At 43.3% G+C, this 24,578-nt stretch overlaps 3 protein-coding genes across 5 annotated transcripts in view; 1 reads left to right on the top strand and 2 right to left on the bottom strand.

Annotated features, from left to right (window-relative positions):
• Positions 1-182: 182 nt before the first annotated feature.
• Positions 183-9,003, bottom strand: COA5 (cytochrome c oxidase assembly factor 5). Its single transcript, XM_022599138.3, has 3 exons — positions 8,793-9,003; positions 2,838-2,921; positions 183-669 (listed from the first exon to the last, which is right to left on the bottom strand). The coding sequence occupies exons 1-3, from the start codon at positions 8,889-8,891 to the stop codon at positions 628-630; spliced, it is 225 nt and encodes a 74-aa protein (XP_022454846.1). The 5' UTR covers positions 8,892-9,003; the 3' UTR covers positions 183-627.
• A 44-nt stretch (positions 9,004-9,047) lies between these two features.
• Positions 9,048-17,606, top strand: UNC50 (unc-50 inner nuclear membrane RNA binding protein). 2 transcript variants are annotated; one of them, XM_089922705.1, is made up of 7 exons: positions 9,048-9,202; positions 10,111-10,176; positions 10,268-10,551; positions 11,268-11,388; positions 15,004-15,143; positions 15,232-15,333; positions 17,264-17,606. In XM_089922705.1, exons 3-7 carry the CDS (start codon positions 10,272-10,274, stop codon positions 17,398-17,400), a joined length of 780 nt encoding a protein of 259 aa, XP_089778831.1. In that variant the 5' UTR covers positions 9,048-9,202; positions 10,111-10,176; positions 10,268-10,271; the 3' UTR covers positions 17,401-17,606. The 2 variants fall into 2 exon arrangements, with proteins under 2 accessions (XP_089778831.1, XP_022454836.1); XM_022599128.3 differs by lacking the exon at positions 10,111-10,176.
• A 602-nt stretch (positions 17,607-18,208) lies between these two features.
• MGAT4A (alpha-1,3-mannosyl-glycoprotein 4-beta-N-acetylglucosaminyltransferase A) overlaps positions 18,209-24,578 on the bottom strand; it is a 112,221-nt gene continuing 105,851 nt past the window's right edge. For both annotated transcript variants that reach the window (XM_022599136.2, XM_022599137.2), the window contains exons 15-16: positions 24,290-24,402; positions 18,209-24,160 (exon numbers count right to left, since the gene is read on the bottom strand). In XM_022599136.2, the coding sequence (XP_022454844.1) occupies positions 24,134-24,160; positions 24,290-24,402 (140 nt within the window). In that variant the 3' untranslated portion in view covers positions 18,209-24,133. The remainder of the gene's footprint in view (positions 24,161-24,289; positions 24,403-24,578) is intronic.

The raw sequence follows: 24,578 nt of genomic DNA, 5'->3' as shown, positions 1-24,578 counted from the left end.
TCTTTCCCATTATGTAGAGAGGGCCAGCCTAAAAACGAGGTCAGGAAGCAGAGAAAAACAGTCAAGAGATGGAGGCAAGGAGCCCTGGCAGCATAATCCCAGGCTCTGGATCCAGCTATGCCTAATGAGTGATATTAATGTTTTGAGGTTTGTTACTTCAGTGATTCAGTGCAAGGGAAGCATTTCTTCTCCAAGGAATCAAACACAATTTATTTTAGAACTAAATAGTACAGACTGAATAAAAGAAAGTTTTATCCTAATTTTAACAGTCCCATTAGTGGCCTTCACAATATTCACGAAGGATGTACAAACTGTGTCATTTGGTTGAGAGGTCAAGTTTGAAAATAACAATCTTTCCATTCTCTGTGCTTCAGAACAATTCTTAAAACACATCTAGTATGTTCTTAGCTCATAACTATTCAATTAAATTTTTCTTCTAAAAATAACTTAGAGCAAGGGAAGCATTTACTTCATACATACTCATCCATTTTCTTCAGTGTTCCATGGAGGAAGAAACTGCTCCAACCGAACGGATGTAACAAAAAGTATGTTTCTTATTTTGGCTTCTCTGTTTTAATGACAGAGAAAATCCTTTGTTGTTTTCATCTTGGTTTCAACATAGTAGTATCAATATCCTTTTCTTCCCCTGAATCTTGATCTGGCATCCAACTGAAAATAAATATACAATTAAATAATATTCTGGACACCATAATTAAACACAGATTTGGTAACGGGTGTCACTATATGAGAGAAGTAAACCAGTTTCCAGCACACTCAAAAAGGCAATGGTCACAGCTCCCAAGGCGGGGGAAAAAAAAGATGGCATTAAAAACGAAAGTTCCATTTAAGGTCACAATAAGGATTTTCTTCTTGAGTCCAAATTTCATTTATCTTTTTCTCTGAAGCACACTCAATGTATGTTGTTCTTCAAACAAACGACTTTCTAATTAGGTTTTGTTTGGGTTAATATTCAAGTGTTTTTTAAATCTTTAAATAGTAACTGAAAAGAGGAAAGAGCCTTGAACAATGTTACTGACACTTTAGTATTAAAAGTCCTTAAATTACTACTCATAGGTCAATTCTATGTTCTTTCACTTAAGCCTCACAGTGCAGCCACTTCTTAAGGGTGGTGTGGTAGTGTGAAGGGTCCTAGTCACTAGTCAATAGAGAAGGCAAAACTGCATAGACAGTCAATACCACTTCCTAGAAATTCCATAGGAAGGAATTATTTTAGAGTTAAACCCTATTAATGAGGACAACACAGCCAGTGTGGGACAGACTGCTATTTCTTCATCTGAGCACTAGATAAAGTAGCTAAGAGCCGCATATTCAAAAAATAAATAAGCTTCAAACATGGGAATCATGATCAGGATGATGAGAAGCTTATATTAAGAGGGAACAGCCGATTCAAACTCACCATCTCACCTTCACTCTGGGTCATACACTCACTGTTTGAAATATTAAGCAAAATTACCAGCACAATTTAAATTATTTTGTTTCAGGTTTTTGCCAAGAGTGCATAAGTTCCATCAGTTAAGTGTGAGGCAACTCCACTATGCTGGAGGACTAACAGTGAGTCACAGTCTTAAAGGCTGCAAGAATCTCTAAGTCTGCTAAAAAGTTCCCTATACTGCTCTTTCTGGAGTCCAAAAGCATGAGTGAAGCTCTGCCTTGTACTGATATTTGAAATGGTCAGAAGCACGTTTACTTTTTATTCAAGATGGTTACAAATTTCTGCAGAAGGTAGATAAATTGTGGAGAATTTTTACATGTTCTGATTTCTTAAAGTTCTTTGGAGATCAAAGACTGATGTCCAGGCCACGAATTACAGGGAGTTTATTACAAATTCAATCATTACGATTAAAAAGGACAACTCATCACCTCTTACAGTAACTGTTCTTTATAACTTCTCAATTATTTAAACATGATCTGACATTCTTGAAAGATCTAAAGGCTTGCATCTTACATGGGTAACAAAACTATGTGAGAGAAGGCAAGAAAATCCTCTTTTCTTACATTAAATGACGGGAAAATATGGCAAAGAACTGTGTCACTTGAGAAAAGAAAGAGCATGGCTAAATTTAATCTAACTTTACACCTCCCAGGATCTGGTTAGTTAGCAAACATGCTCAAGTTCTTGTCTGGCCTCCCAGATCATAATATCCTGTACTCTTCTGCTTCTCCTATCAACAAAAGGGAAGGGATCTGAGTGCTGTCCCTCAACAAACAAAAGCAGGTTCAAGTCCAAGTTAACTGCTGTCTTTAGAGGGATGTCCATTTTTCTGATTTCGTATTTTCTTTTCACAGAGAAGGCTCCTGGTTTCTATTCCAAAGATCTTTGTAGATCTTTGGAATCAAAGAACACTAGAGTAGAAACCATGAGATTTATAATGTCCTCTTAGGCTGTCTTTCCACAATCCCTCACTCTACAAATTCATACACAGACACCAACATCTTCTCCTAATCACACCAACATGTAAGGCACAGTGCACGCACCGTAGACCCCACATTATGGGTCTGTGTGTAGCTGCCAAATGACCCACATACACAGTGACCAACATCAACTGTGCCCCATCTACACCTGCCAAGACTGAACTCTCTCTCTTTCAAAAATCCATGAAGTTTAGCTGCTGTGGTTAGCATAACAGCAATAAGGGAACAATCAGCTGTGGGTGTGCATGAATGCCACCTCACGTTAATTCACTGGGCAAGAAAAAATACATCCTTTTTTCCAAGTGATATCACTGCAACCTATTTATAATTACTAAGTCACTCACATATTTAACTCCACAGAGCTAATTTCTATCACAAGCTTTTAAAAATCGTTAGCTACTTACCACTGATCTTTTACACTCAAAAAATGAGTATTTCAAAGCTTTGCAGTTTCCTTCCTTCAGACACTGCCGAGGGGATTTTCCTTCCTATGACACATAAAACAATATAAATACCTGAAAAATTTTCTCACAAAGTACAAAATAACTGTCCTTCTGGAAATAGTTCTTTTTTAAAAAGTTAAGGAAAAGCAGAAAACAATAATATAAGAAATAATTCATAATTCATTTTGACTGTTGGTACTTAAGAAAAAAAGGATAGAATGAAAAAATATGTAAAATAATTTTGGGGCACTTTAAGGGTGCCCTTGAATTTTTGAAAACGCTGGTTTCCATGGGATACTTTTCTTTAAAATGTTTATATAAAAATCTAGAAACTGTTATCTTCACCTCCTTATGTGTAAGAAAGGGAAAGAGTAAAGGTGAAAGTAGTAACAGGGTTTCTTCAGGGTTTTTAAAACTTTCACACTCAAGAAGTCCTAAAGACAGAGAAGAAAGTAGTGTGTGTGACACAGAGAGAGAGAGGGAGAGAGAGGGAGGAAGGGGGGGGAGAGAGAGGGAGGGAGAGAGAGGGAGGGAGTGAGGGAGAAGGAGGGAGGGAGGGAGGGGGAGAGGGAGGGAGAGATGGAAAGAGGAAGGGGGGAGAGAGAGGGAGGGAGAAAGAGAAAGTGGGGAGAGGGAGGGAGAGAGAGAGGGAGGAAGGGGGAAGAGAGAGGGAGGAAGGGGGAGAGAGGGAGGGGGAGGGAGGGAGAAAGAGAGGGGGAGGAAAGGGGGAGAGAGAGAGAGAGGGAGAGAGAGAGGGAGGAAGGGGGAGAGAGAGAGGGAGGGACAGAGGGAGGGAGGGAGAGATAGGGAAGGAGGGATAGGGAGGGAGAGAGAAAAAGGGAAGGGGGAGAGAGAGGGAGGGAGGGAGAAGGAGAGAGAGAGGGGAGGAACGGGAGAAAGGGAGAGAGAGAGGGAGGGAGGGAGGGAGGGAGGGAGGGAGGGAGGGAGGGAGGGGGAGGGAGGGGGAGGGAGGGAGAGAGGGTGTGCACGTGAGAGATCAGGAATGCTGTAGTGGTGAATGGGAGGGTTTGTTCTGGAAGGTAGTATCAAGTGGCTTTAAAGTCTCCAATTACAATATCGTTTTAATGCAAGCAAGTTTATCTCCAACACATCTCTGTGTTTTCCCACCCCCTACTGCCACAGTCAAGCTCTCTATTCTGAGAAGCTCACTGAGTAAGAATTTGAAGAGGAGAGTGAGATTTTAACATAATTTATATATACTTGGAAGGGAAGATCTGCCTGGGCCCAGTGTGAAATTAACTGGTCTTTAAGCAGTGAAAGCTCATAAGAGCTTAAGAAAAATGGATTAAACCATTCCCTTTCTGCCATCAAGACAGGACAGTGCTACAAGAACACATTCACAAGGGAAGTGCTTATTTCTGACTCTAAACAAGTAAGACTTTAAAAATCACACTTGACAAAAAGTAACTGCAAAACTAGATTAAGAGCTAAAATTTAGTAGTATTTTAGTAGGTAAACATGGGATAGAAATGACTTCATTATCATATCTTCATTATCTTAAAATATTTTGAACAAATTTTCTGCCATAAATTGAACACAAAGGCACTTAAATATATTGGACACAAAAGCATCTACAGAAAGTGTATTTCACAACTCAAAGAAGCAAGATTAAAATTTAACCACTGCAAAATTTCTTTTTGAACCCCCTACCCTACTAATTTATCTAGTAACTAAACACTCACAAGGCCTAATTTATTAAAAAAAAATTCAGAACTGTCCTACATCAGTTTAGCAGGAGGTTAAAAAGTAAATACAAAATATTCCTGTCTACACAGAGCTTCAAACAGCAGGTAGGAGAAGGTATACACATGCTAATGTTCACTGGCAGTGTGAGCAAGTCACAAAGTGGGGGAGGTAACGGGGAAGGGGGAGGGGGGTGGGAAAGGTGCTGAGGGGGTTCCCGTTTCCCAGGACTGTAAATGCATAAAACAACATCTGGAAAAAGGAGACTGAACTTGAATTTTCTGAATCACCTGAGGTTTAATGACATTAAACTAACTTGCAATTCACAAGGGAAAAAAATCAAAACCTTACATTTTATTACTGTTAAAGAAATAATAAATAAATCATATACTGCTCATAAACTTTACCTTTATGCAGTGCTTCATGATATAAAGGAAGATCGTGAAATCTTCCAACTCGAAGTGAATTCCAATGCAAAATGAATCAAGCAATTTTGTCTGAGAGTAAAAATGACCCTGTTCCGTGTTAACTTTAAACGCTCAAACAGCCCCAATTAGGTGCCCTAAAGTCTGAACAGCTTTAGTGCTGGTTCTCAACATTTCAGAAAGATGTTAATGAGGTCGGCTAGAGTACTACTTAAGTAGAAAGCTCTGGTGTAACTTAAATTTCACCTGCTCTTCATTATCAAGGATTTCCCCTCAAGCAGATCCCCGACTCCACCACTGCAATCACTCTCCAAAACCTTTATTTTGCAAGTTGCAGTCACACTCCTAGTTTTTACCGTGAAAAAAGCTACACGGCACTACATCTGTGGCATTCCTGATCCCCAGGAATCCTGGCCACATTCCAGACTCTATGTCTGTTGGACCCTAGATTTGAATTGTCATCTACATCAGTGAATCTCAAAAGTGAACCAGAACAGAGTAGCAAGCTTCTCTGCACTATAATGTTCCTCCCTCAAACTCTGTAATGAGGTTGCCCACATGAGAAACATAGAGATAAAAGACTATAACTATACAAAAGACTGGGGCTTCCCTGGTGGCGCAGTGGTTGAGAGTCCGCCTGCTGATGCAGGGGACACAGGTTCGTGCCCCGGTCCGGGAAGATCCCACATGCCGCGGAGCGGCTGGGCCCATGAGCCATGGCCGCTAAGCCTGCGCGTCCGGAACCTGTGCTCCGCAACGGGAGAGGCCACAACAGTGAGAGGTCCACGTACCTCAAAAAAATAAATAAATAAATAACAAGGGGACTATAATTTCAAAAAAAAAAAGACTGTAATTTATAAACTGATGCTTCCCCAAACCGTATCTGAGATGCCATCTTTTTCACAAGCTTTCAACCCATACTGCCAACTGCCTACCGGGAAGATCCATCTAGATACTACACTTAAGAGAGAAACATTACTTCATCTTCCTCCACCTCCACCCCTAATGGCAGATTGCTAATTGCCCCCTTAATATTCACTCTTCCTTTTGAGTGGGGCATATGGCTGAGCTAGATTTCCCAGCCACCTTGCAGCTGGGTATGGTCATGTGACTAAGTTCTAGCCAATGGAATATGCAGGGAACTGAAATGTAAAACTTCTAGGTTGGTCTGTAATGGAAAGTGGCTTGCCCCACTTTCCTCCCCCATGTTACTAGGCCTGATGATGTGGAAGCAAGGCAGTCCTGGACCATGAGTGGGAGAGTAACATCCTAACTCCCATCACAGCACCTGACACCACCAATCAACAGTGCTTAGGTCCATGGAAGACAGAGAGGATCAGACTAGACCCTACTTATAGGCAAACAAGATAAAGAATTCTCTCTTTTAAGCCACTGTTATTCTGGGTCTCTGTAATATTCGTCTGAACCTATAACCCAACTAAGACACTCCCAAGCTTATTTGCCTTCTGAGGTCAAGACTGGTGATTCCCAAACATGGCTGTATCCAAGAATCAACCTGAGATGCTTTTAATTTACGAGGGAGATGGGGAGAGCAGTGGAATCTGTACTTTTAAGCTCTCCACCTCCATCTCCAGGTGATTCTGATGAAAAGTCAGCAGGTCTGGAAGCTGTTAAGAGACACAAGGGAGATAACTTGTAATTGAGTTCCTTGGGCACAGTTTCAACTCCCAGGAGTCAGAATCCTAAGAAGTTTATCCAAGAGATGCCTTTTGAATCTGCTTTTTCCTTGTTTCTCTTCTCCAGCCCCACCAGAGTTTACATCCTTTTCACCATTACTCTGAGTTTCTCTGAGCCCCTACAGTTCCTTGGCTATCTCTCAGTGCAGCCCCAGAACTAAGTATTTTATGTTTAATTCCTCCCTAAAGTCAAGTCTAGCAGCTTTGCAGGTGGGTTAAAGATTGGCAAGGAGAGACTATAGCATCATCTGCCAAAAGATCAGATTAATTTCTTTATTCAAGGAGCTGAGGAATCAAAAACCTTATCATAAATGAGGTGGCCATACACAGCAGGCATATACCTCAGCAGAACTCCCCTTGGTCTTGAGCTCCTAGTGGGGAGGGGTGGGCTAGAGCTGCCAGTGACACCATCCGAGAAGGTAGGATATCCGCCCGGATTTGCATAACTCAATGTTTTGCCTCAGTATTGCCATTTTATAGTCCAGTTGAAGTGACCATTCAGGATGAATTTAACACAATCTGTCAATGCACTTCTATTTAAGAGACTATATGAAAACACCACGTTTTCCTAGTTGACCAAATTCAGCAACAAAAAGGCCACATACTCAGTGGGGGAAAGCAACATCCGTGCAATGTGTCCGGGTCATTACGTCTGCCTACACCTTCCGAGCTTCCCAGAGATCCAATTTCTACAATGTGTCCCATTCATCTGTATGTCCCCTCAATCAGACCTGGCACTCAAATGTTTGCTAAATCAATCAATCACTGCAAAAAACCAATTTGGTGTTCTCCTTGCCACCAGTATTCTCTTCCACTTCCAGAGTTTCTTTCCTCAGTCCTACTCTGTGCCGGAGCTGCTCACTGTGACACCCGTCACCCATGGCAACCGTCCTCTCAAGCCTTCCGGCACATTCCCCTTCCTCCAGCCCAGCAGGGCACCAGCTTCTCGTGGGCCTGCCACATCTCCATGATTCTGCACGTGTTCTTTCAGATTCTCCCCACAAACACTACAGCCTCCACTCCTTTACTTGATAAACTACTACTCATCCTTTAAGACTCAGAGCAAATGTTACCTCCTCCTGTGAGAAGTTTCCAAATTCTCAAGCAAAATCAGTTGCTCTCCACTGGGTGCCCGAAGCATTTTGCTCCTCTACTCATAAAACAAGTATTTACTCAATGCTTACACAGCCCTTGCCAAAAACAGTGAACCAAATGTAAAACATGAATCAGCAGAAACACCAATATAGCCTCATGGTTGATGTCCATTTTCGCGTAGTTGACTTTTCTTTGAAATAAAGGCAACTTTCTGAAATTACATCTCCGAATGCAAAAATAATTGCACCCAACGGATTGCCCTCTCATCAGGCCTTGGTGAGCGGAAAAGGTACTTGTGCTTTGGTTGGGTTCAAGGCCAGAACCCAGGTTCCCCAGTCGACTTTGAACCTCTCTGCATTCACATTGGCTCCTGAGAAGACCTGGGGCTGTAGTGAGGGAAAAACAGGAGAGCAATAGCTCCCATCACAGCACGTAAAACCACAAGATCCACGGTAGGGGGAGCAAGATACAAAGTGGCGAAAATAAAGAGCTGCCTCATTTACAACTTACGCAGGAATGCACAGAACTCAACTCAGCAACACGTTCAAACCAACACAGGGAAGCCAGAGAATCTATTCAGCCACCACTGAACACAGAAAGGAGAATTTACTAGGCAATACAGTGTGCCAGGTTCATGTAATTACCTGCTAATTTACTGATTCTCATTTTCTAGGGCTCAAGAAACCTTTCTTATTCTCCTTTATGCCTCCAGAACCTAGCAGAGTGGCAGCATTCCGTGTTTCTCGACCCGAAATGGTTTAACCTTTACAAAAACCCAACGGGGCGGCACCGTTCTCTCCGATTTCACACCACCTGGGAAATGAGGCTCTGACAGTGGATGCGCCCAAATTCATTATGTTGGAGCTGCGTTCGACACCCAGGACGGCGAACTCCACGGCACTTCTCTTGACTATCACCGCGGCCGGCCGAGAGCCCTCCGCCGGCCCCGCCTCCCCGCTTCGGGCGTCGGTCACCCGAGCGCCCGGCCGCGCTACCTGGAGCACGCAGTCCGACTGCAGCAGGCACGCGCCGAGGTCCTCCTTCAAGCCCGCGCACGCGCCGCCCTCCGGCTTGTCCTCGTAATAGCGGGGCATGACTGTGCCTTCCGCCAGCTGCTATCCAGACCCGCTCCACTCCGCGACGGCCCCGACTTGACAGGACGCCAGCGCCGCCGCGGCGGGCGGAACCGGAAGACGCAGCCACCACTTCCGGCGGGCGCGGGGCGGACCTCGGGGCCCGGGAGGCCGAGCGCGCGGCGGAAGTGGGTCACGTGACGCACCGCCCCGCGCCCCCAGCGCCGACGACGTTGTTGGGAGGGAAGTTGGCCCCGCGGCAGCTGGGCTCGGCAGCTGTGCGGCGGTGGCGGGTCAGTTTGGAGCCGGTGGAGGCCGCCGCGGGGCTCCAGGTGAGGCCTGCCGACCGCCCTGTCTGCGCGCGACTCGGGCTCACCCGGGGGCCGTTTCCAACGGCAACTCGCGGCCCCACGTCACCCGGCCCTGGAGTGACCGCGCCCGGGTTCGGGTGCTCGGCCTGCGGCGGGGCTGCCAGACACATTCAGTGGGGCTGGTTACAGTTGAATTTCAGATACCAGCGAAGAATGTTTTCGTATGCGTATGTCCCACGCAGTGTTTCGAACCTGCTGATATTAAAAATTACTCTTGTATCTGAGATTCAGTTGTAACTGGGCGTCCTGTGTTTTTATGCTAAATCTGGCCGCCCTACCCGAGGCCCCGGGCCGGCGGGGAGCCGTAGGGCCCGGGAAGCGCCGCCGGCGTCCCGGAGGAGGCCTGGGGAGTGGAGCCAGACACTGGGCTGCCGGGGCGGGGTGTGGGGGCCGGACGGTGACCGGCGCTCCCCTGGCTTCAGACTGGTTGGACCAGAACTCCCACGCTGTCGTTCCGCTGCTGAACTAGTCAGGAAGTAAAACACTGCATTTGAGTTCTGCTTTGTTTTTACATCACATAGTCATGAACGAGTTGCTTGCTGGTCATGCGCTGATGGACCTGTGAGATAGGCCATTTATTTTACCTCGTCGGGAACATCGTTTCAGTTTGGCTTCAGCAAAGGCTTTCTCTTAAGGTCTTGATGGTCGAGAGCCCACATGACAGGTGGAGTTTTGAGCCAGACTGCCTGAGTGCAAATTTTGGCTCCATCAGTATCACTGCTCCTGCCGGGGAGTGGGGGGGAAGGGGGAAGCTGAGGATTGAGGGAAGTGAAGTGTGGGGAAAATGTGGACCCTATGAAAATGTTCTTATGATGGTTCAGAAGGGCGTGGGGTAGCCCTTGCCTGAAGTGCAGTGATCATTTCTGCAGCCTCAGAACCAACTCCACTCGCTTTTGAGCCCTGACTCTACGCAGGGATTGGAGCCGACATGTAAGGTGACTTCTCTCATAACTCACAAGAGGGGTGCTAGTAGCTGACAGTTTCTTCGATGACTTGGAATAGAATTTTTTTTCTTCGTCCATCTAGGAAGATGTTACCGAGTACTTCAGTGAATTCCCCAGTGCAGGGGAACGGGGTATTGAGTTCCAGGGATGCGGCCAGACACACAGCTGGAGCAAAACGCTACAAATACCTGAGGAGGCTTTTTCGTTTCCGGCAGATGGACTTTGAGTTTGCTGCCTGGCAGATGCTCTACCTGTTCACTTCCCCACAGAGAGTTTATAGAAACTTTCATTACCGGAAGCAGACAAAGGATCAGTGGGCCAGAGATGACCCTGCTTTCTTGGTCCTGTTAAGTCTCTGGCTCTGTGGTAAGTGTCTGTCTGCAGGAGAGTTGAAGAATAAATGAGCATTTCAGGTTGGGCTTGTCATTTGGAGAATCTTTTGTTATCAGCATGTTGTGGGTCACAATTTGGGGATCTCTGCAGCTGTTTTCTTCCTCTCTGAAGCCTCAGAAATCTCCTCACAGGGAAGAAGGTGGTATTCTTCCTGATTTTAAAAGTCCCAAGCAGGTGCCAGAGTCAACTGTTTCCTCAGAACTTTCAAAAGCAGAGGACAGAGTCACTCCATGTCTTTTAACTACCATGACAAATAAATTGATACCCAAATGCAAACTTACTGTGAAAAAGGACTCCCGAGGTTGGAAATTGCATTTCACCATCAGGCCAGTCCAGAATGAGAGTTCTGAAAGTACCAATGTGAACTTGAGAAACTGCTTTTAGTTCAATAGTGCAGTGAAAGGGTCTGAGCCGTCTTTAGGGTGTGAGTGCTGCTGTGTTCTGAATGCTGGGGCTACCCTGGTGAACCACAGACGGATGGGGGCCTCCTCAGTAAACTTCAGATATCTCAGTGGTAGTTCTGTGTTCCAAGGTGGTCTGCATTTCTTAATCAATTACATTTAACACACCTTTGGGGTTTACGTACCTGTCTCCCACACTAGAGTGGGCATCTGAAAGGCAGAGACCATGCCCTGTACCCCTAGAATCTAGCAGAGTGCCTGAATACATCTTGTAAATCTTTCTTTCAGTGTCCACTATAGGATTTGGCTTTGTGCTGGACATGGGATTTTTTGAGACGATAAAGCTGCTCCTTTGGGTTGTATTCATAGACTGTGTAGGCGTCGGCCTTCTCATATCAACCTTAATGTGGTAAGTACGGTTAACTTTGGTTCTTCAGATGCTACTGTAGAGCCTCCATTTGCTTGCTTCAGAGAGTAGGTGATGGAAATTGAAACAAGATAGATGAACTGAAAGCATCGATTTTGGCTGCCAGGATTAATATACCTTGTCCTCCTGTGTTGGTACCTACATCAGAAAATACTCTAAGGGGATGGTCTGCTGTGTCAAAGCACAGCAAATAAGTGAATTGAAGTAATGATTGTGTCGTATTAACAAAAATTTTGATTTTGCAAAAATATTATGCAGTTAGCCAGTTCTGCTTAAGCTGTCTGGGTGACGGTACACTATTCTGCCTTTGCCAGTAGGTCACTTCCAGAGTTATAAGATGCAGAGGGTTATATTATGGAATCTTACTTTGCATCTTTGACATGAAATGAAGTACACCTGAAAAAGGATTGTTTTGGTTAAAATTTTGGTGTCTTTCTTCTGAGCCACACACGTGGGTCTTATTGACTGGGTTCTCAGTCTGACTTTGTCTGGGTTTGCTGTACCAACAGTAGTATACTGAGTATAAATCTGGTGTTTGGTTTTTCAGCCTTCTCCCTGATCAGTGCTCCTGTGGGGCTGGCGGAAGGGGTAGATGTGTGGGTGAGCTCAGCAGGGGGCCGGTGGTGGTGGTGGTCGTATGTCAGAGAAAACACTGGAACCTGAGTCACAGAGAGACCTGGGTTCAAATGCCAACTCAGTCATTTACTGTGCACTTCTTAGCTCCAGTCTTCTCTTTTGGAAGATGGAGTTGATTATCTATTTATGAGGTATTTGAAAAGATTGTGGTATGAAAAGCACTTGGCATATAGTCTGTGCTCAATAAATGGTAGCTGTTAACATTTTAAGCAAGATTCTGAGACGCTAACCTCTGATGATACCAACCTGTTATTTTGCTTTGTAATTTATGACTAGTCCAGTACAGGTCTTGTATGTGCTAGGTAGTTGGAAAATGCAATGCATCATTAACCTAAGATTCTAAAATCTGGCCTAAAAAGAATACTGCTAACCAACGTAAGTCACATATTCATTATCAAGATATCCAAGGGAAACATGCTAGGCGAAAAAATTTCAATAAATAAGGCTTTCAGACAAATAGTTTGTAGCCGGCATTCTGCCTTGAATGCATTGCGTTTCTGCGATCTGGAGGGTCACAGAAGCCGGGAGTTTAGTACCTTTAGTGTGAGTCTGTATCATAGTTTGAGTTCATTGGAGAAGGACTCAGTATATTTTTGAGAACCTACATTGTGCTGTGAATCGTGTGAAGAACCAGAAATAGAAATCATGCGTGACTCCAGTCACGCCAGGGGTGCCACAGAAGCCAGCATGAGGAGGCATTTGGGCAGATGCGGTAGCTGGTTCCTGGCACCAAGTGTGAAGGCAGAGAGGTGTGGAACAGCGTGCCAGGTATGGGAGCATGGGGGGCACTGCATGGCTGCGGAGGAGATGGGAATAGAGAAGTTGGCCCTAAATGCAATTTAGAGAAAAGAACTGGACTTCAGCTCATAGGCTGCATGTGGGAGTAGGAGGGAGGGGGAGCGGTGGGGAGCTTGGAGGCTTTGAAGTCAGAAATGCAATCCAGTTCACACTTCAGGAAAGATCCTCTCTATGGCAGTGGAGACGGAGGAGCTGGAGAGAGTGGCTAGGCTGGATACAGTCGTGGGGTCTGCACTGGAGCAGAGGAGGCCAGGGCTGCTGCGGTGTCACAGAAGTAGATGAGGGGAGGGAAGAGCAGGACCCGGGGCCTCTGGGATGACCTGGGAGTTTGGGGCTCAGCAGTCAGTGGCCGGTGCAAGTGAAGCATTCCATGTTGGACATGTTGAGTTCAGGAGGTTTGTTGATAGTGAAGTGAAGGTTCATTGGCCCCTGGGGTAGGTGACTAGGAAGCTGCAACAGTCTGGCCAAGATGAAGACATGACTGGCATTATTAATATGGAGGTGGGAGAGGAGCACGACAGCTGTCTTTGAGCTCTCTCAGAAGGCGTGTCCATGTTCTAGGGGTGAGACTCGGAAGGAGGCCGGAAGCCTGGAAAGCAGCCATTCAGGGGCTAAGCAGAGAGGTAGGGGCAGTAGCAGGACCCCAGAGTGGGAACTTGAGTAGTGGGCTAGATGCTTATTCCATTCATTTGAATGGCACAGGTTCTCAGCTCAAGTGGAAGGTGTTCTGGTGAGCTCGTTTGCTCTATCAGAGCACTATTGTTTTGCCGCTTTCAGGTAACTGAGTACAGGACTGCTTAATTAGTACTGTAACACCTTCTCCCTCTTGTTTCTTTCTTTTTTCTATTTTTATTTCCACTAGACATAGCATTTTCTTAACAGTATCCTCAAAATGAAATCACATGTGGAAGAGTCCATTGAATTTCCACAGCTGTGTCTTTATTGTTCTTTTCCTTTGACAATCTGTCTTTCTGTTACCTGGATGTCTGTCTTCTCGTTCGTTCGTCATTTAACGGAACGATTAGGCCACGCTGTGGAACAGAGACACCAGCTGAGTGATTGTTCCTGTGGCCGGAGACACCGTTGGCCCCTCTCTCCTTACTGGTTCCTCCTGACTCCCTGACCTTTCCACGGGGGAGACCCAGGTCCTAGGCCTTGGACCTGTTCTCTGCGTTCACTCTTTGGGTGATCACATTTGGGTTCGTGGCTTTTAATATCATCTACACACTGATGAGGTTATATCCGCAGTTTGGACCTCTCCTCTAAACTCTAGACCTTCTCTACCTCTTACTCCAGACTGACAGGCATCCCCACCTCGCACCTCAGTCTTCCGTTTGTTTAAGGCCAGAATCTCTCAGTCGTCCTTGACTGATCTTTTTTTTTTTGTACCCTAGCACTCAAGTCTAGCACTAGTCTATCTAGTACATCTAGTCCTATTGGCTCTGCCTTCCAGCGGTAATATATCCCCATGTCAGCACCTCCGCTGCTGCCACCCTGTTCATCTCCTGCTTGCAGCAGCCTCCCATCTGCCTCTCTGCTTCCACTCTTGTCCCCAGAGTCTGTTCTCAGACCGGCAGCCAGAGGAACCCTGTCAGTACAGTAAGTCGGACGTTCGTAGAACTCCACAGTGACTTCTTATTCCACCAAGAGTAAAAGCCCAAAGGTCTGACAGTGGCCACAGGCTCTATAAGGTCCGGCTCCCGTTTGTTTTCGGATTCCATTTCCTGTGTATCTTCTCACTTGTCCCAGGCACTCTGCGCCCCTCCCGCACTCCTCAAGCCTGCTGGGCCCTCTGCCACCTCCCTGTACCCCCCCCCCACCTCTGTGCTTGGACTCCCCTCCGCCTGGAATGCTCTGCCCCGGGGGATTCCCATCACTGCCCTTGGGACTTTACCCAGATGTCACTCTCTCATGACCATCATCATATGTAACATTTCAACTTTGTATTCTCTGTCTTTCTGTACTGCTCTGTTTTTCTCCATGGGACCATCTGACAGCTATTTGTATTGTTGTCAGACTACTCCCCCGAGATTGAAGGCAGAAATTTGTTTGGTTTACCGCTGTATCTCCAAATGTCCGGAATAAAGCTTGGGACATAGAAGGTAGTCGGTAAATATTCATAATTAATTTTATTGTACTATGAAATAAATGTTAACTTTTCAGGTTTATCTCTAACAAGTATTTAGTGAAACGGCAGAGCAGAGACTATGATGTGGAGTGGGGCTATGCCTTCGATGTGCATCTGAACGCTTTTTACCCTCTCCTCGTCATTCTGCATTTTATCCAGCTTTTCTTCATCAACCGTAAGTAGCAGTTACTTCTCAACACATTATCAAAAAGTCTTCATTGTACCCACTGAAAAGAGATTCATTGTATGCGTCTCTTCCGCAGATGTCATCCTAACGGACACATTTATTGGATATTTAGTTGGAAATACCTTATGGTTGGTTGCAGTTGGCTACTACATCTACGTAACTTTCCTAGGATACAGTGGTAAGTAATTGCGTTTTTTGGTTGATTGACAACACAACAGGGAGGGGAAAAGTTGCAGCAGTAATTCAATTAGCTTACTTTCATGGAGCTCTTACAGGCACTGTCCCAGGTGTTTTAGGAATTCTCCCATTTAATCTTTACAGATACATGGTACAGCTTTACTTGTCCCCATTTTTCAAATGAGGAAACAGGCACAGAGAGATTAAGTAACTTACCCATGGTCACGCAGCTAGCAGGTGGCATAGCTGGTATATAACAAATTTTATAATTTCAAGGAACCATGTTAAACCATATTGATGCTGTCCAAGTTACTGGCAGGAAACCCACTCAGTTTCCTCTTCCTTTTCTCCGAGGCTTTTGGGTTCTGGGTTACCGGCAGTCAGAGTGAGGAAAGGGTTGGGTCCAAGGTGTGAGCACGTTTAAAACCTTTGCCTCATTTTCTGTTTTATGATTGTGGGCTGGGGGAGCTTTGAAATACTCTTTATTTTGTAAACATCTGTGTTTAAAATAGATGAACCCTGCTCACAATTCATATACTGTACCCAAGCCACAGTACACAAAGTTCACCTGTCAACAGGGAGATCGTGGGGCTCAGGAGCAGGGGAGCGCCCAGGGGTGCAGAGGTGGTTACGCGTCAACGGCAGCAGTGCCTGCTCAGCAGTCTGGGCCTAAGGCCAGGTGCCAGGCCACCTGCTGGACTGGGGAAGCTTAGGGATGAGAGGTTCTGTAGATAATCGCAGAAGATCGGGCCCAGCTTCTGCTGAGCTCAGGACGTTTGTGAATTCATTGTTACATCCTGCTGTCGATTCATTTTTCATAGTATGAATGAGAACCATATTGACATTATTCTTCATGTATGTTAAGAAACAATCACTACTAAATAGAGTTAGATTAAATCTAGAGACCTTACTTATGATTTGTTAGCATTATATTCTTAGCCCTTCCTTTCTTGTCACTCTAGATGATCAGGCTCTTACTGTAAAAACAAGCCACTTGAACTCACATGTGACTGGCTCCAATGGTGAGAGCTTCCCACGCTCGTCCCCTTGGCTTTGCCAGGAACCACTGAAACGCCCCTGCCACCCACATTGTAATACCTTGTTTGGGGCATTGGGAGTCCTTTCTCTAGTTCAGGGGAAATGTTTGTGACATGTTATATTTAGGCTTCTAATGAATTTTCACGTTTTGAGAAAGTTTTAAAATGTCATTAGCACACTGCCACGTTATGGTTTCTCAAAGTGGATTTTGCATCACTCTCCTGGTAACTCCCTGTGATTTAGAAGATTCTTTGAGCACAGCTCAGTTTCAGTTTGAGGACTACTTGTATGAGAAATATTTAGGTTAGAATGCATGGGGTAGGGACCCACTAACCAAGCCATGAGCAAGAAACAAACACGGATATCTGAGGGTGGATTTTATATGTGAGAGTTTCAGTTCTTTCCTAAAGTCTGGGATACTAGTTGAGATCTCACCTTCTCAAAGTGGACGTGTAATGCTTTCCCCCCGTTGGGAAATCGCAAACAGCTGAGAGTTGGGTTTTTTCCTATAACATCATCCATCTCTGTTGGTACGTTAGGATGGGAGGCTTCTGAAGCATCACAGGTTTCAATTCACCACTGTGTCCATTAATATTGGTGATGTTTGACCCTCACTCTTAACCTCAGTCCTGGATTTGCTTCTCATTCAGCCTCTGTGCTGAGAAACCTCTGCTCGGTTTCTTCACAGCCATGAATGAGAAGGAAATAACACACAGGAGTAGTAATATTGCTCTGGCTGCAATATAGCATCGTCAGTAAGATGCTTCAGTAAGATTCACAGTACGCGTTGCCTGCTCGGCCCGTCGTGCTGTGGGGGAAGCCGTCTTCCAGAACGCTCATTTACTAGTCCTTTACTTTTCCCACCAACGCATGTGGGTTTGCTCCTTTTCCAGCACTGCCGTTTCTGAAAAACACAGTGATTCTTCTTTACCCGTTTGCACCTCTCATCCTGCTCTACGGACTGTCACTAGCGCTGGGCTGGAACTTCACCCACACACTGTGCTCCTTCTACAAGTACAGAGTGAAGTGAAACAGGGAGCCTCTTACATCTTAGGTGCGTCAACAGTATTGGTGAGGTGATTTCTTGTGAAACTTGTAAATAAACTATCATTGTAGATATCTTAAAGATGTAAAGTTTGCAAATTTGAAGAAATATATATGCTAACACCGTTATCTAGTACGTTCCTTAAAACTAATTAAATGTACGTTTCTATAATAAATATTTTTTAAACTAAAGCATGTATTTTATTCTGCACAGAGAATATATGCAAAGTACTAAGGGCATGCGGAAAAGAGAAAGGTAAAACTTTTTAATATGAATTATTTTTGAAAGTATCCATTTGGAGAACATGGTAATGTTTCCCCTTCTCCCCTCCCCCACTGTTACTGACAAGGTACAAAGTCCAGCCCCATTTCTAATGGGCTGCATTTTAAACTTTTATATAAGTCACAGGATCCTAGTGTAACCTTCAAAAGCCTCTACTTGTAATTCAAATAGGAATCACTGTACTACAGGCTCCAAATATCATTAACAGCCATTGTTCATGCAAAAAAAAAAAAAAAAAATTACCCAACAAACAAAATACAGTAGATCGAAGAGGTCCCCGGAGGCTACTCTTACTCCAGGGACTGTATAGTAGCATACTCAGGGTCTGAGTGAACACCTGCATGACACTGATAATCACAGTCTTAACACCAGTCTGCTTTTCTTTTTTAAAAGACTTTCCAAAACCCACATATCAAATCCACGCCTGTTTTCTAACTGAAAACAGTACCAGTAAACTATTATTATATCAGTGTTAAGCAAAACTAATAATAAAAAAAGCTTGGTACCCATGAAGTTTTTACCTGTTTATTTATATTAGGAGTCTTGAATTCAACATGGCTTTTTAAACTTCTTTATCTCAAATACACATGAACGGTTGTGGCACAGAGAAACAGTGATGAAAGGCACAGTCAACAGGACTAGTTATCAGGTTTTCAGTTATAGCAGCAAATTTGAAAATAAATAATCTGCCTTTAAAAATCCAACAGGTACCTAAAATATTACTACAGAGATTACCCATTCAACCAATGGAGACATTGTAAGGAAAATATGTACAATACATTTACGGAGAAAAAACATCTGGTTCAACATGGTAAAGCAGTTCCTCAGGCAGCTTCTCCCAGGGGTGCTTCCAGAAACACCCCAATTACAAAGACAACCTTTCCAAACAAAGTTTGTTCTCAAGGAGAAATGCTTCCGTTTTTCATTCCATAAATGAAACAGTTGTTACAGTTTAATCAGCTGATTTCTAAGTCTGTCTTAGAAAATGCGACTGTCCACACTGGAGTGGAAAGTGTCAACTGTGCTGGCAGTGCACCTTACAGTACTGTCGACATCCACCATTCTTAAGGCTCAGAGACTATGTCTTCAAAAGGTATTTTCACCCAATTTCAGCCAACACTGAGTATTTCAAATAAATAATGGAATGCTAATCAAACTAAAATACCAAACCTTTGATTCCAGGGCAGTTTGCTAATTACTAACACCATGAAGCTACTAGGAGCAAGTGACACATTAAACAGCTTCCCTAGTGTCCAAGAGTACTGAATGTTCCCCACAACACACAATCCTTAGTTTAGAACAATTTTAGCACCACCCTTCCTAACATTTTTCCGCACAAAGTGTTTCCCATTCAACATTCAGTTCACGTTTTTGAACGACATCTAAATTCTCAACTCACACATAACTGGAGTGCCAGCTCTTTCTTGTTTGTTCCTCTGGAAATGCTGTAGCTAGTGCCCAAACAGGTGAAGCACGTGTTTCAGGTAAGAAGAGAAGAGTTTCTGTATAAGCATTGATGATATGGGTATGTCTATATGTATAAACAAATCTTTTGTTGTGGTTTTTCAGTAATACTGTAGTAGTGGCCTCTTGAGCACTGTAGGTTCACATGCATTGAAGAGAAGTAAGCATGTTAGTTATCATGGCAGATATCTGTTAGGAGTAATAATTTACAACTATCAAACTAAATTTCATACACTATAAACACTGCTACATAGCTTTGAAAAGTCTCCTTTTCTTTAAAGAGATCAGATGTCAAAGTTCTCTTAGGACCTCAGATATGATTATGACTCAAATTTCTGACCTTTCAATAATGTTAGCCTCTCATTTTCTTTCTTTTAGCTCAACTTTTCTTACATCAAGGCTATAGCAATATAGTAAAAGAAGCACAAAAAGTAGTGGACAAACTAAAATTAAACTTCATTAGCAATTAATGGCTTGGAAGCAGAGAAGCATTTTGAAAAGTATTCCCTAAGTACAAAAATTTGGTCAGCACGTATAGGATTTGATCTGTGCTTAGACTATAAATTTTGGTTAAAAAAAAAAAAAAGTCCTTCAATACAGAGTAGATTATTTGGTCTCTACATAAAAGCATAAATATTTTTTTTCTCTTAATGTCTTAAAATATCACTGTTCCTCATTCTTAAATAACTGACAGGCTCAGAGCAGGCTAAATCAACATAAAGTGACACCTATTCCAGGAAGAAGATTCCTTACTCACTGGATCCTGCTCCTGCAATCTCATGCTAGCGGTTCCTTCATGAAACGCTACAAAGGTGCTGCAAGTTTTTGCCAACAACCTGCCAAAGAGGATTAACTGAGGTCTCTGGGAGAGAATCCCAGATGAGGCCTGTGTATATGATCTGCTAGTGCAAGACTTTATTCAATAAGTTTATCAAGAAATACCCAACATACCAGAGGGAATCAAGTAGGAAGCCTTCTCCGCTTCACCTCTTTTAAATATCGTGTTCATTTTCTATTGCTGCATAAAATCACGGCAAATTTAAAAGCGTAAAACAACACCCATTTATTATCTCACAGCTCTGTAGGCCAGAAGTCCAGGCAGGCAGGACTGAGCTCTCTGCTTAGAGATTCACATGGCTGAAATCCGGTGTTGGTGGGGCTGAGCTCTTAGCTGCTGGAGGAGAGTCCACCTGCACACTCCTTCCGGTTGGTGGCTGAGTTCAGTTCCTGTGGCTGCAGGACTGCAGTTTCCATTCTCTTGGCTGTCAGCTGGGGCCTCTCAGCTTAAGACCATCTGCATTCCTTCTCATGCGGCCGCCTCCATCTTAAACCAGCCATGGTGCCGCAAGTCCTGCTTTGAATCTGACTTCTGCTGACAGCCTGAGAAAACTCTGCTTTTAAAGCGCTCACCTGATTAGATTAGCTGTCCCCAGATAATCTCCTTTTTGCTGTACAACGTAATTATGGATCATACTCACAGGTTCCACACACACTCAAAGGGTTAGGATATACAAAGTCATTGGGCAGGGGGGTCATCCATGGAATTCTGGCTGCTACAAACATTCACTGCTATTAATTAGAGCAATCTCTCCAAACATGCTGTTTCCATATAACCACACTTGTCTTTGAGGACAGCACTGTTGGAAGACAACTTTTTTCATTATTATGACATATTTAAAAAGAAGCCTCCATAGCGTTGCTGAAGTTTTTAAAATAACACCTTCTAATTATTTACTAATGCAATTGACTTAAAAAGCTTGTTCAAAGACATCTCCAGCAGCCGAATTAACCTTCACGTACATGTCTAGAGGCTGTGTGCTAAATCCATGTGCATTCACATTTCCCAAAGCTTGTCAATCACACAAGTTTTGGAACCTCATCCTCAAGTTGTCACTCTTTTGGGACTACATAGTAGGGACAGTGAATGCTGTAAAGAACGCAGGAGACTTAAAGAACTTAGAATCCTGGAATTAGGTCCTCAACCTTCTCATCTCACCCGAAATACTCGTCATCGTTTGCACTATGATATATTCTGCATGTCTGCTTTTAGCCTCACGATGGGAATTCATTATTCTGGATTCTAAAATGTTCATGTTAGCACTCTTGACACACAGCTGTGCTACAGAATTTTCCGTGATGATGGAGATGTTCTGTATCTGTGCTGTTTAACCCAGTGGCCACTAGCCATAGGGAGCCAGTGTGACTGAGGAGCTGAATGTTTTATTAATTTAAACTCAAATAGCCGCCCTGTGTCCAGTAGCTACTGTGGAGGACAGTGCAGCTCCAGAGACATCACGCCATATACATACGTAAAAATAAAATTAGTCCCGCCATTTGTACTTTTCCCCACTCACTCTGGGTAAAAGTGGTTCAGTGTCCACTCAAGGTCAAGTATGTACCTTCTCTCGTTCCAGGTCCCCTCATCTTCTGTCCCAATACTTTAGCCCCTAACATGACTCTTAAGGGCAACCACTATAATCGCTTGCTTGAGGCAAGCCTGGGTGCTTCTAATTGTCTAGTGGCAACTGGGGGAAAGGAGAGCGCAGCTAACACGAGGGTCCGTGAGCACCTGTGCAGCAGAGGAAGCTAGGAAGCATGACTTACAGGCTTGCCTGCAGGAGCTTGACATTTGGCCAGAGTGATTACGTGTATGTGCACACACACTCGCCACAAACAAAGTAGACAGCTGAGTGTGTGTGTGAGTGTGTGGCAAGGACAGTAGGTAAAGAGAGTTAAGAAAAAGAAAGAGGAGTGTGGGCTGGAACAGTTGGTCCCCTTCCCCAGACGCTGCCTGGGCACCTGCCACGTGTCAGGCACTGTTCTGGGCTCAACGAGGCGCTGGTAACAAATCCATGGGGAGGAAGGAGTGCACAGGAGAGTCCTTGGAAGATGGATAAGATTTGGATGAAAGTCTTCTCAGGAACTGGAGGGATGAGCTAAGCCTGGGAGGGGAGACTGAGCACAAAAACAGGACCAAGCTGGCTGGGTAAGTAAGGCTCAGTCTCAAGACTGAGACACCCAATGGCCAGGAGCTGCAATTACTGTCACCTCCCTAGACTCTCAGAGCGTGGCCTTTCTTCCTCAAATCAGAGTTAGCTACTTGGGAAGCAGGGAAACAAGGGGATTCCTCCAGATTTTTACCTCCTGATACTTATTTGTTACAGCAGTAATTTAGTATGTGAAGCTGGTGCCACAATTTTGTAATGAAAGGTTTATGCTTTTGCAGTGACATTTCCCTGTTAGGCGCTGGGCCAAGGAGATTTGGGAAGGAAATAAAACGTAAGTTAAAATAAAAAGTAAAATTTAAAAACCTCAATAAAAATTTTTAACTGGACTCGGACATAAAGAAATCATTGTTGGCAACATGTAACTTTTTAATCAAGAGACGTAACTAAGAATTATTCAAATACAGAGTAATGGAAATAATTGTACCCTATCAGTGTTTCCCAACCTTTTTCACTGCATAACCCTGCACAGAAAACAAGGCTGTCTGGAAGCTGTTTGTTCAGCCTGCTGGGTAACCAGGTGACGCTCCTCCAGGCTAAAGGCAACCAGCTAGAACCTCCAGCTGCCAGAGGCCTCAGCCACTGGGTGCTCTGAAAGCTCAAGAGATTCAAGCTCTGCACACCTGTAACCGCCTGCAACCCACCTGAGGACACCAGGCTGGTTGGGAACTGATGTTGATAATTCATAATTTTGTAAAAGTAAAAGACTTTTGTAAAGATCACCGATTGCTAGGGCTGATAATATTTTTGTTTATAGTAGTGATATCATGTGGAATTGCATGTTTAAGAGCAATAAATACTCTTCAGATGTGAATTTACTTACAAGTTCATAATGCAATAGAATAGTTTTGGAAAAACATACAACTGTTACAATACCTTTCACCAAAAAACCAACATTACAATTTTGTTTTTCTTTAAAATTAAACCAATTATGACTCATACAATAGCATAACCTAGAAAACGTTTTGTCAGAACTCACGGAGTGCAGATATAAAAGCATCAAGGAAAGAGAAAATGCCTCTAATTCATGGATTAAAGACAAAGATTAAAAGAGAAGAGTTTGTCATTTTACATATCAAAGGAAATGTAATGACTTCAGTCTATGATAATTTGGGTTGAATGCATCACCCCTGCATATTAAAATTTATCAGACTGATTTTTTGTGACTACACACCATACACAGTATAGTAAAATAACCCTCAAAAAGGACATTGGTCTTTAAAATCTTGGCTTTAAGGAATGACAAATGCCTTTGAAAATATTTTGTTCAGAATCACTGTGATTATAAAAGTACTTCAGTTAGGAAATCAATCTAGAATCATTCTTAAATGGCAGTGCATTTGAAAAATGGCATTAACTTGTAATGTTTGCATTTCCAAAGAAAAATATAGAAAGAACTTAAAAAAGCAAGGTAACTGGTTTTCAAAAAAAGTATTGATTCAAAAATTTACTGCACAAAAATATGTACTTCTTAAGTGTTTCTAATAAATTAACTCCGTAGCATTTTATGTATATTTGTGTGTGTGTGTGTGTGTATATATATATATATAGATATATATATAATCCCTGATAATCTATAAAAGAGGGTCTATAATATTAAAATAAATGAACTTCAAAAGTACCCCCTTCATAAAATGTATTTAACATTAATTTTTCTCAAATTTTAAGGAATGTAACAATATGTACAACTCTTATGTATTAGTATAATACCAAAATAGTACAAGTCATATTAACAGGCTGTCATAACTGTAAAATGTCTGAGTCAAGTTAAAACTGGAGGACAGCTTAGGTTCGAATGAATACAATTATCCATGGAAGATTCATTTTCCAAGTGGAAATGACAATCATCTTATCTACAGTAGATTTCACAAGAGGTAGAATTCAAGTTACCAAAAAACGGTACATGCTCAGCCATCTTTAATCAACAAATTCACAGGGAAAAAATGTGTTGGTTTCTTAGGAGATAGTCAGTTTGTGACTTTTTTAATATGAATCTGAAATACAAGATAGTGAACAGCATGAAATGGCAATTTTCAATTCCAAAAAGGTCTTAATTATGAAATCCAAATGCTCTAAAAAACGTAGAATCTAAGCAGTTTCACTGATTTAATATATTGTCTTACCTCATTAAGAATGGCCCAAACAGCAGAATTCTGAATAACTGAAAGTCGGAATGCTGAGATGGGGTTTAGGTTGGGATCCACCATTCCTTCTGCAACACCATTCTCAAATTTCCCTTCAAAGTAAAAATCAACACTCATTGGGTAGACTGAAACAAGCACACATAAATTTTCACTGACTTAAAGCAGGGAAGGAAAACACCAAAACATTTCTAGTGGATGTTTTTACACAAAGAGCATGGGTGAAATTTTTCCTTCTTTCTACCTTTATTCAACTTTTAAACGTTTCACG

The sequence above is a fragment of the Delphinapterus leucas genome, chromosome 13 (genome assembly GCF_059928025.1).
Source record: "Delphinapterus leucas isolate spDelLeu-1000000601 "Yukka" chromosome 13, BTC_Dleu_Yukka2, whole genome shotgun sequence".
NCBI classification, from domain to species: Eukaryota; Metazoa; Chordata; class Mammalia; order Artiodactyla; family Monodontidae; genus Delphinapterus; species Delphinapterus leucas.
The sequence above is the reverse complement of the archived record's forward strand: the minus strand, read 5'-3'. Positions and strand labels throughout refer to the sequence as shown.

Bases quoted from the DNA above. Each gene is read 5' to 3' on its own strand.
- COA5 (XM_022599138.3), bottom strand. From the start codon at position 8,891: ATGCCCCGCTATTACGAGGACAAGCCGGAGGGCGGCGCGTGCGCGGGC. The intron at 2,922-8,792 runs GTAGCGCGGCCG...TATGTGTCATAG, and splicing joins AGTCGGACTGCGTGCTCCAG to GAAGGAAAATCCCCTCGGCA. The intron at 670-2,837 runs GTAAGTAGCTAA...ATTTATTTTCAG, and splicing joins TTGAGTGTAAAAGATCAGTG to TTGGATGCCAGATCAAGATT.
- UNC50 (XM_022599128.3), top strand. From the start codon at position 10,272: ATGTTACCGAGTACTTCAGTGAATTCCCCAGTGCAGGGGAACGGGGTA. The intron at 10,552-11,267 runs GTAAGTGTCTGT...TCTTTCTTTCAG, and splicing joins GTTAAGTCTCTGGCTCTGTG to TGTCCACTATAGGATTTGGC. The intron at 15,334-17,263 runs GTAAGTAATTGC...CTCCTTTTCCAG, and splicing joins AACTTTCCTAGGATACAGTG to CACTGCCGTTTCTGAAAAAC.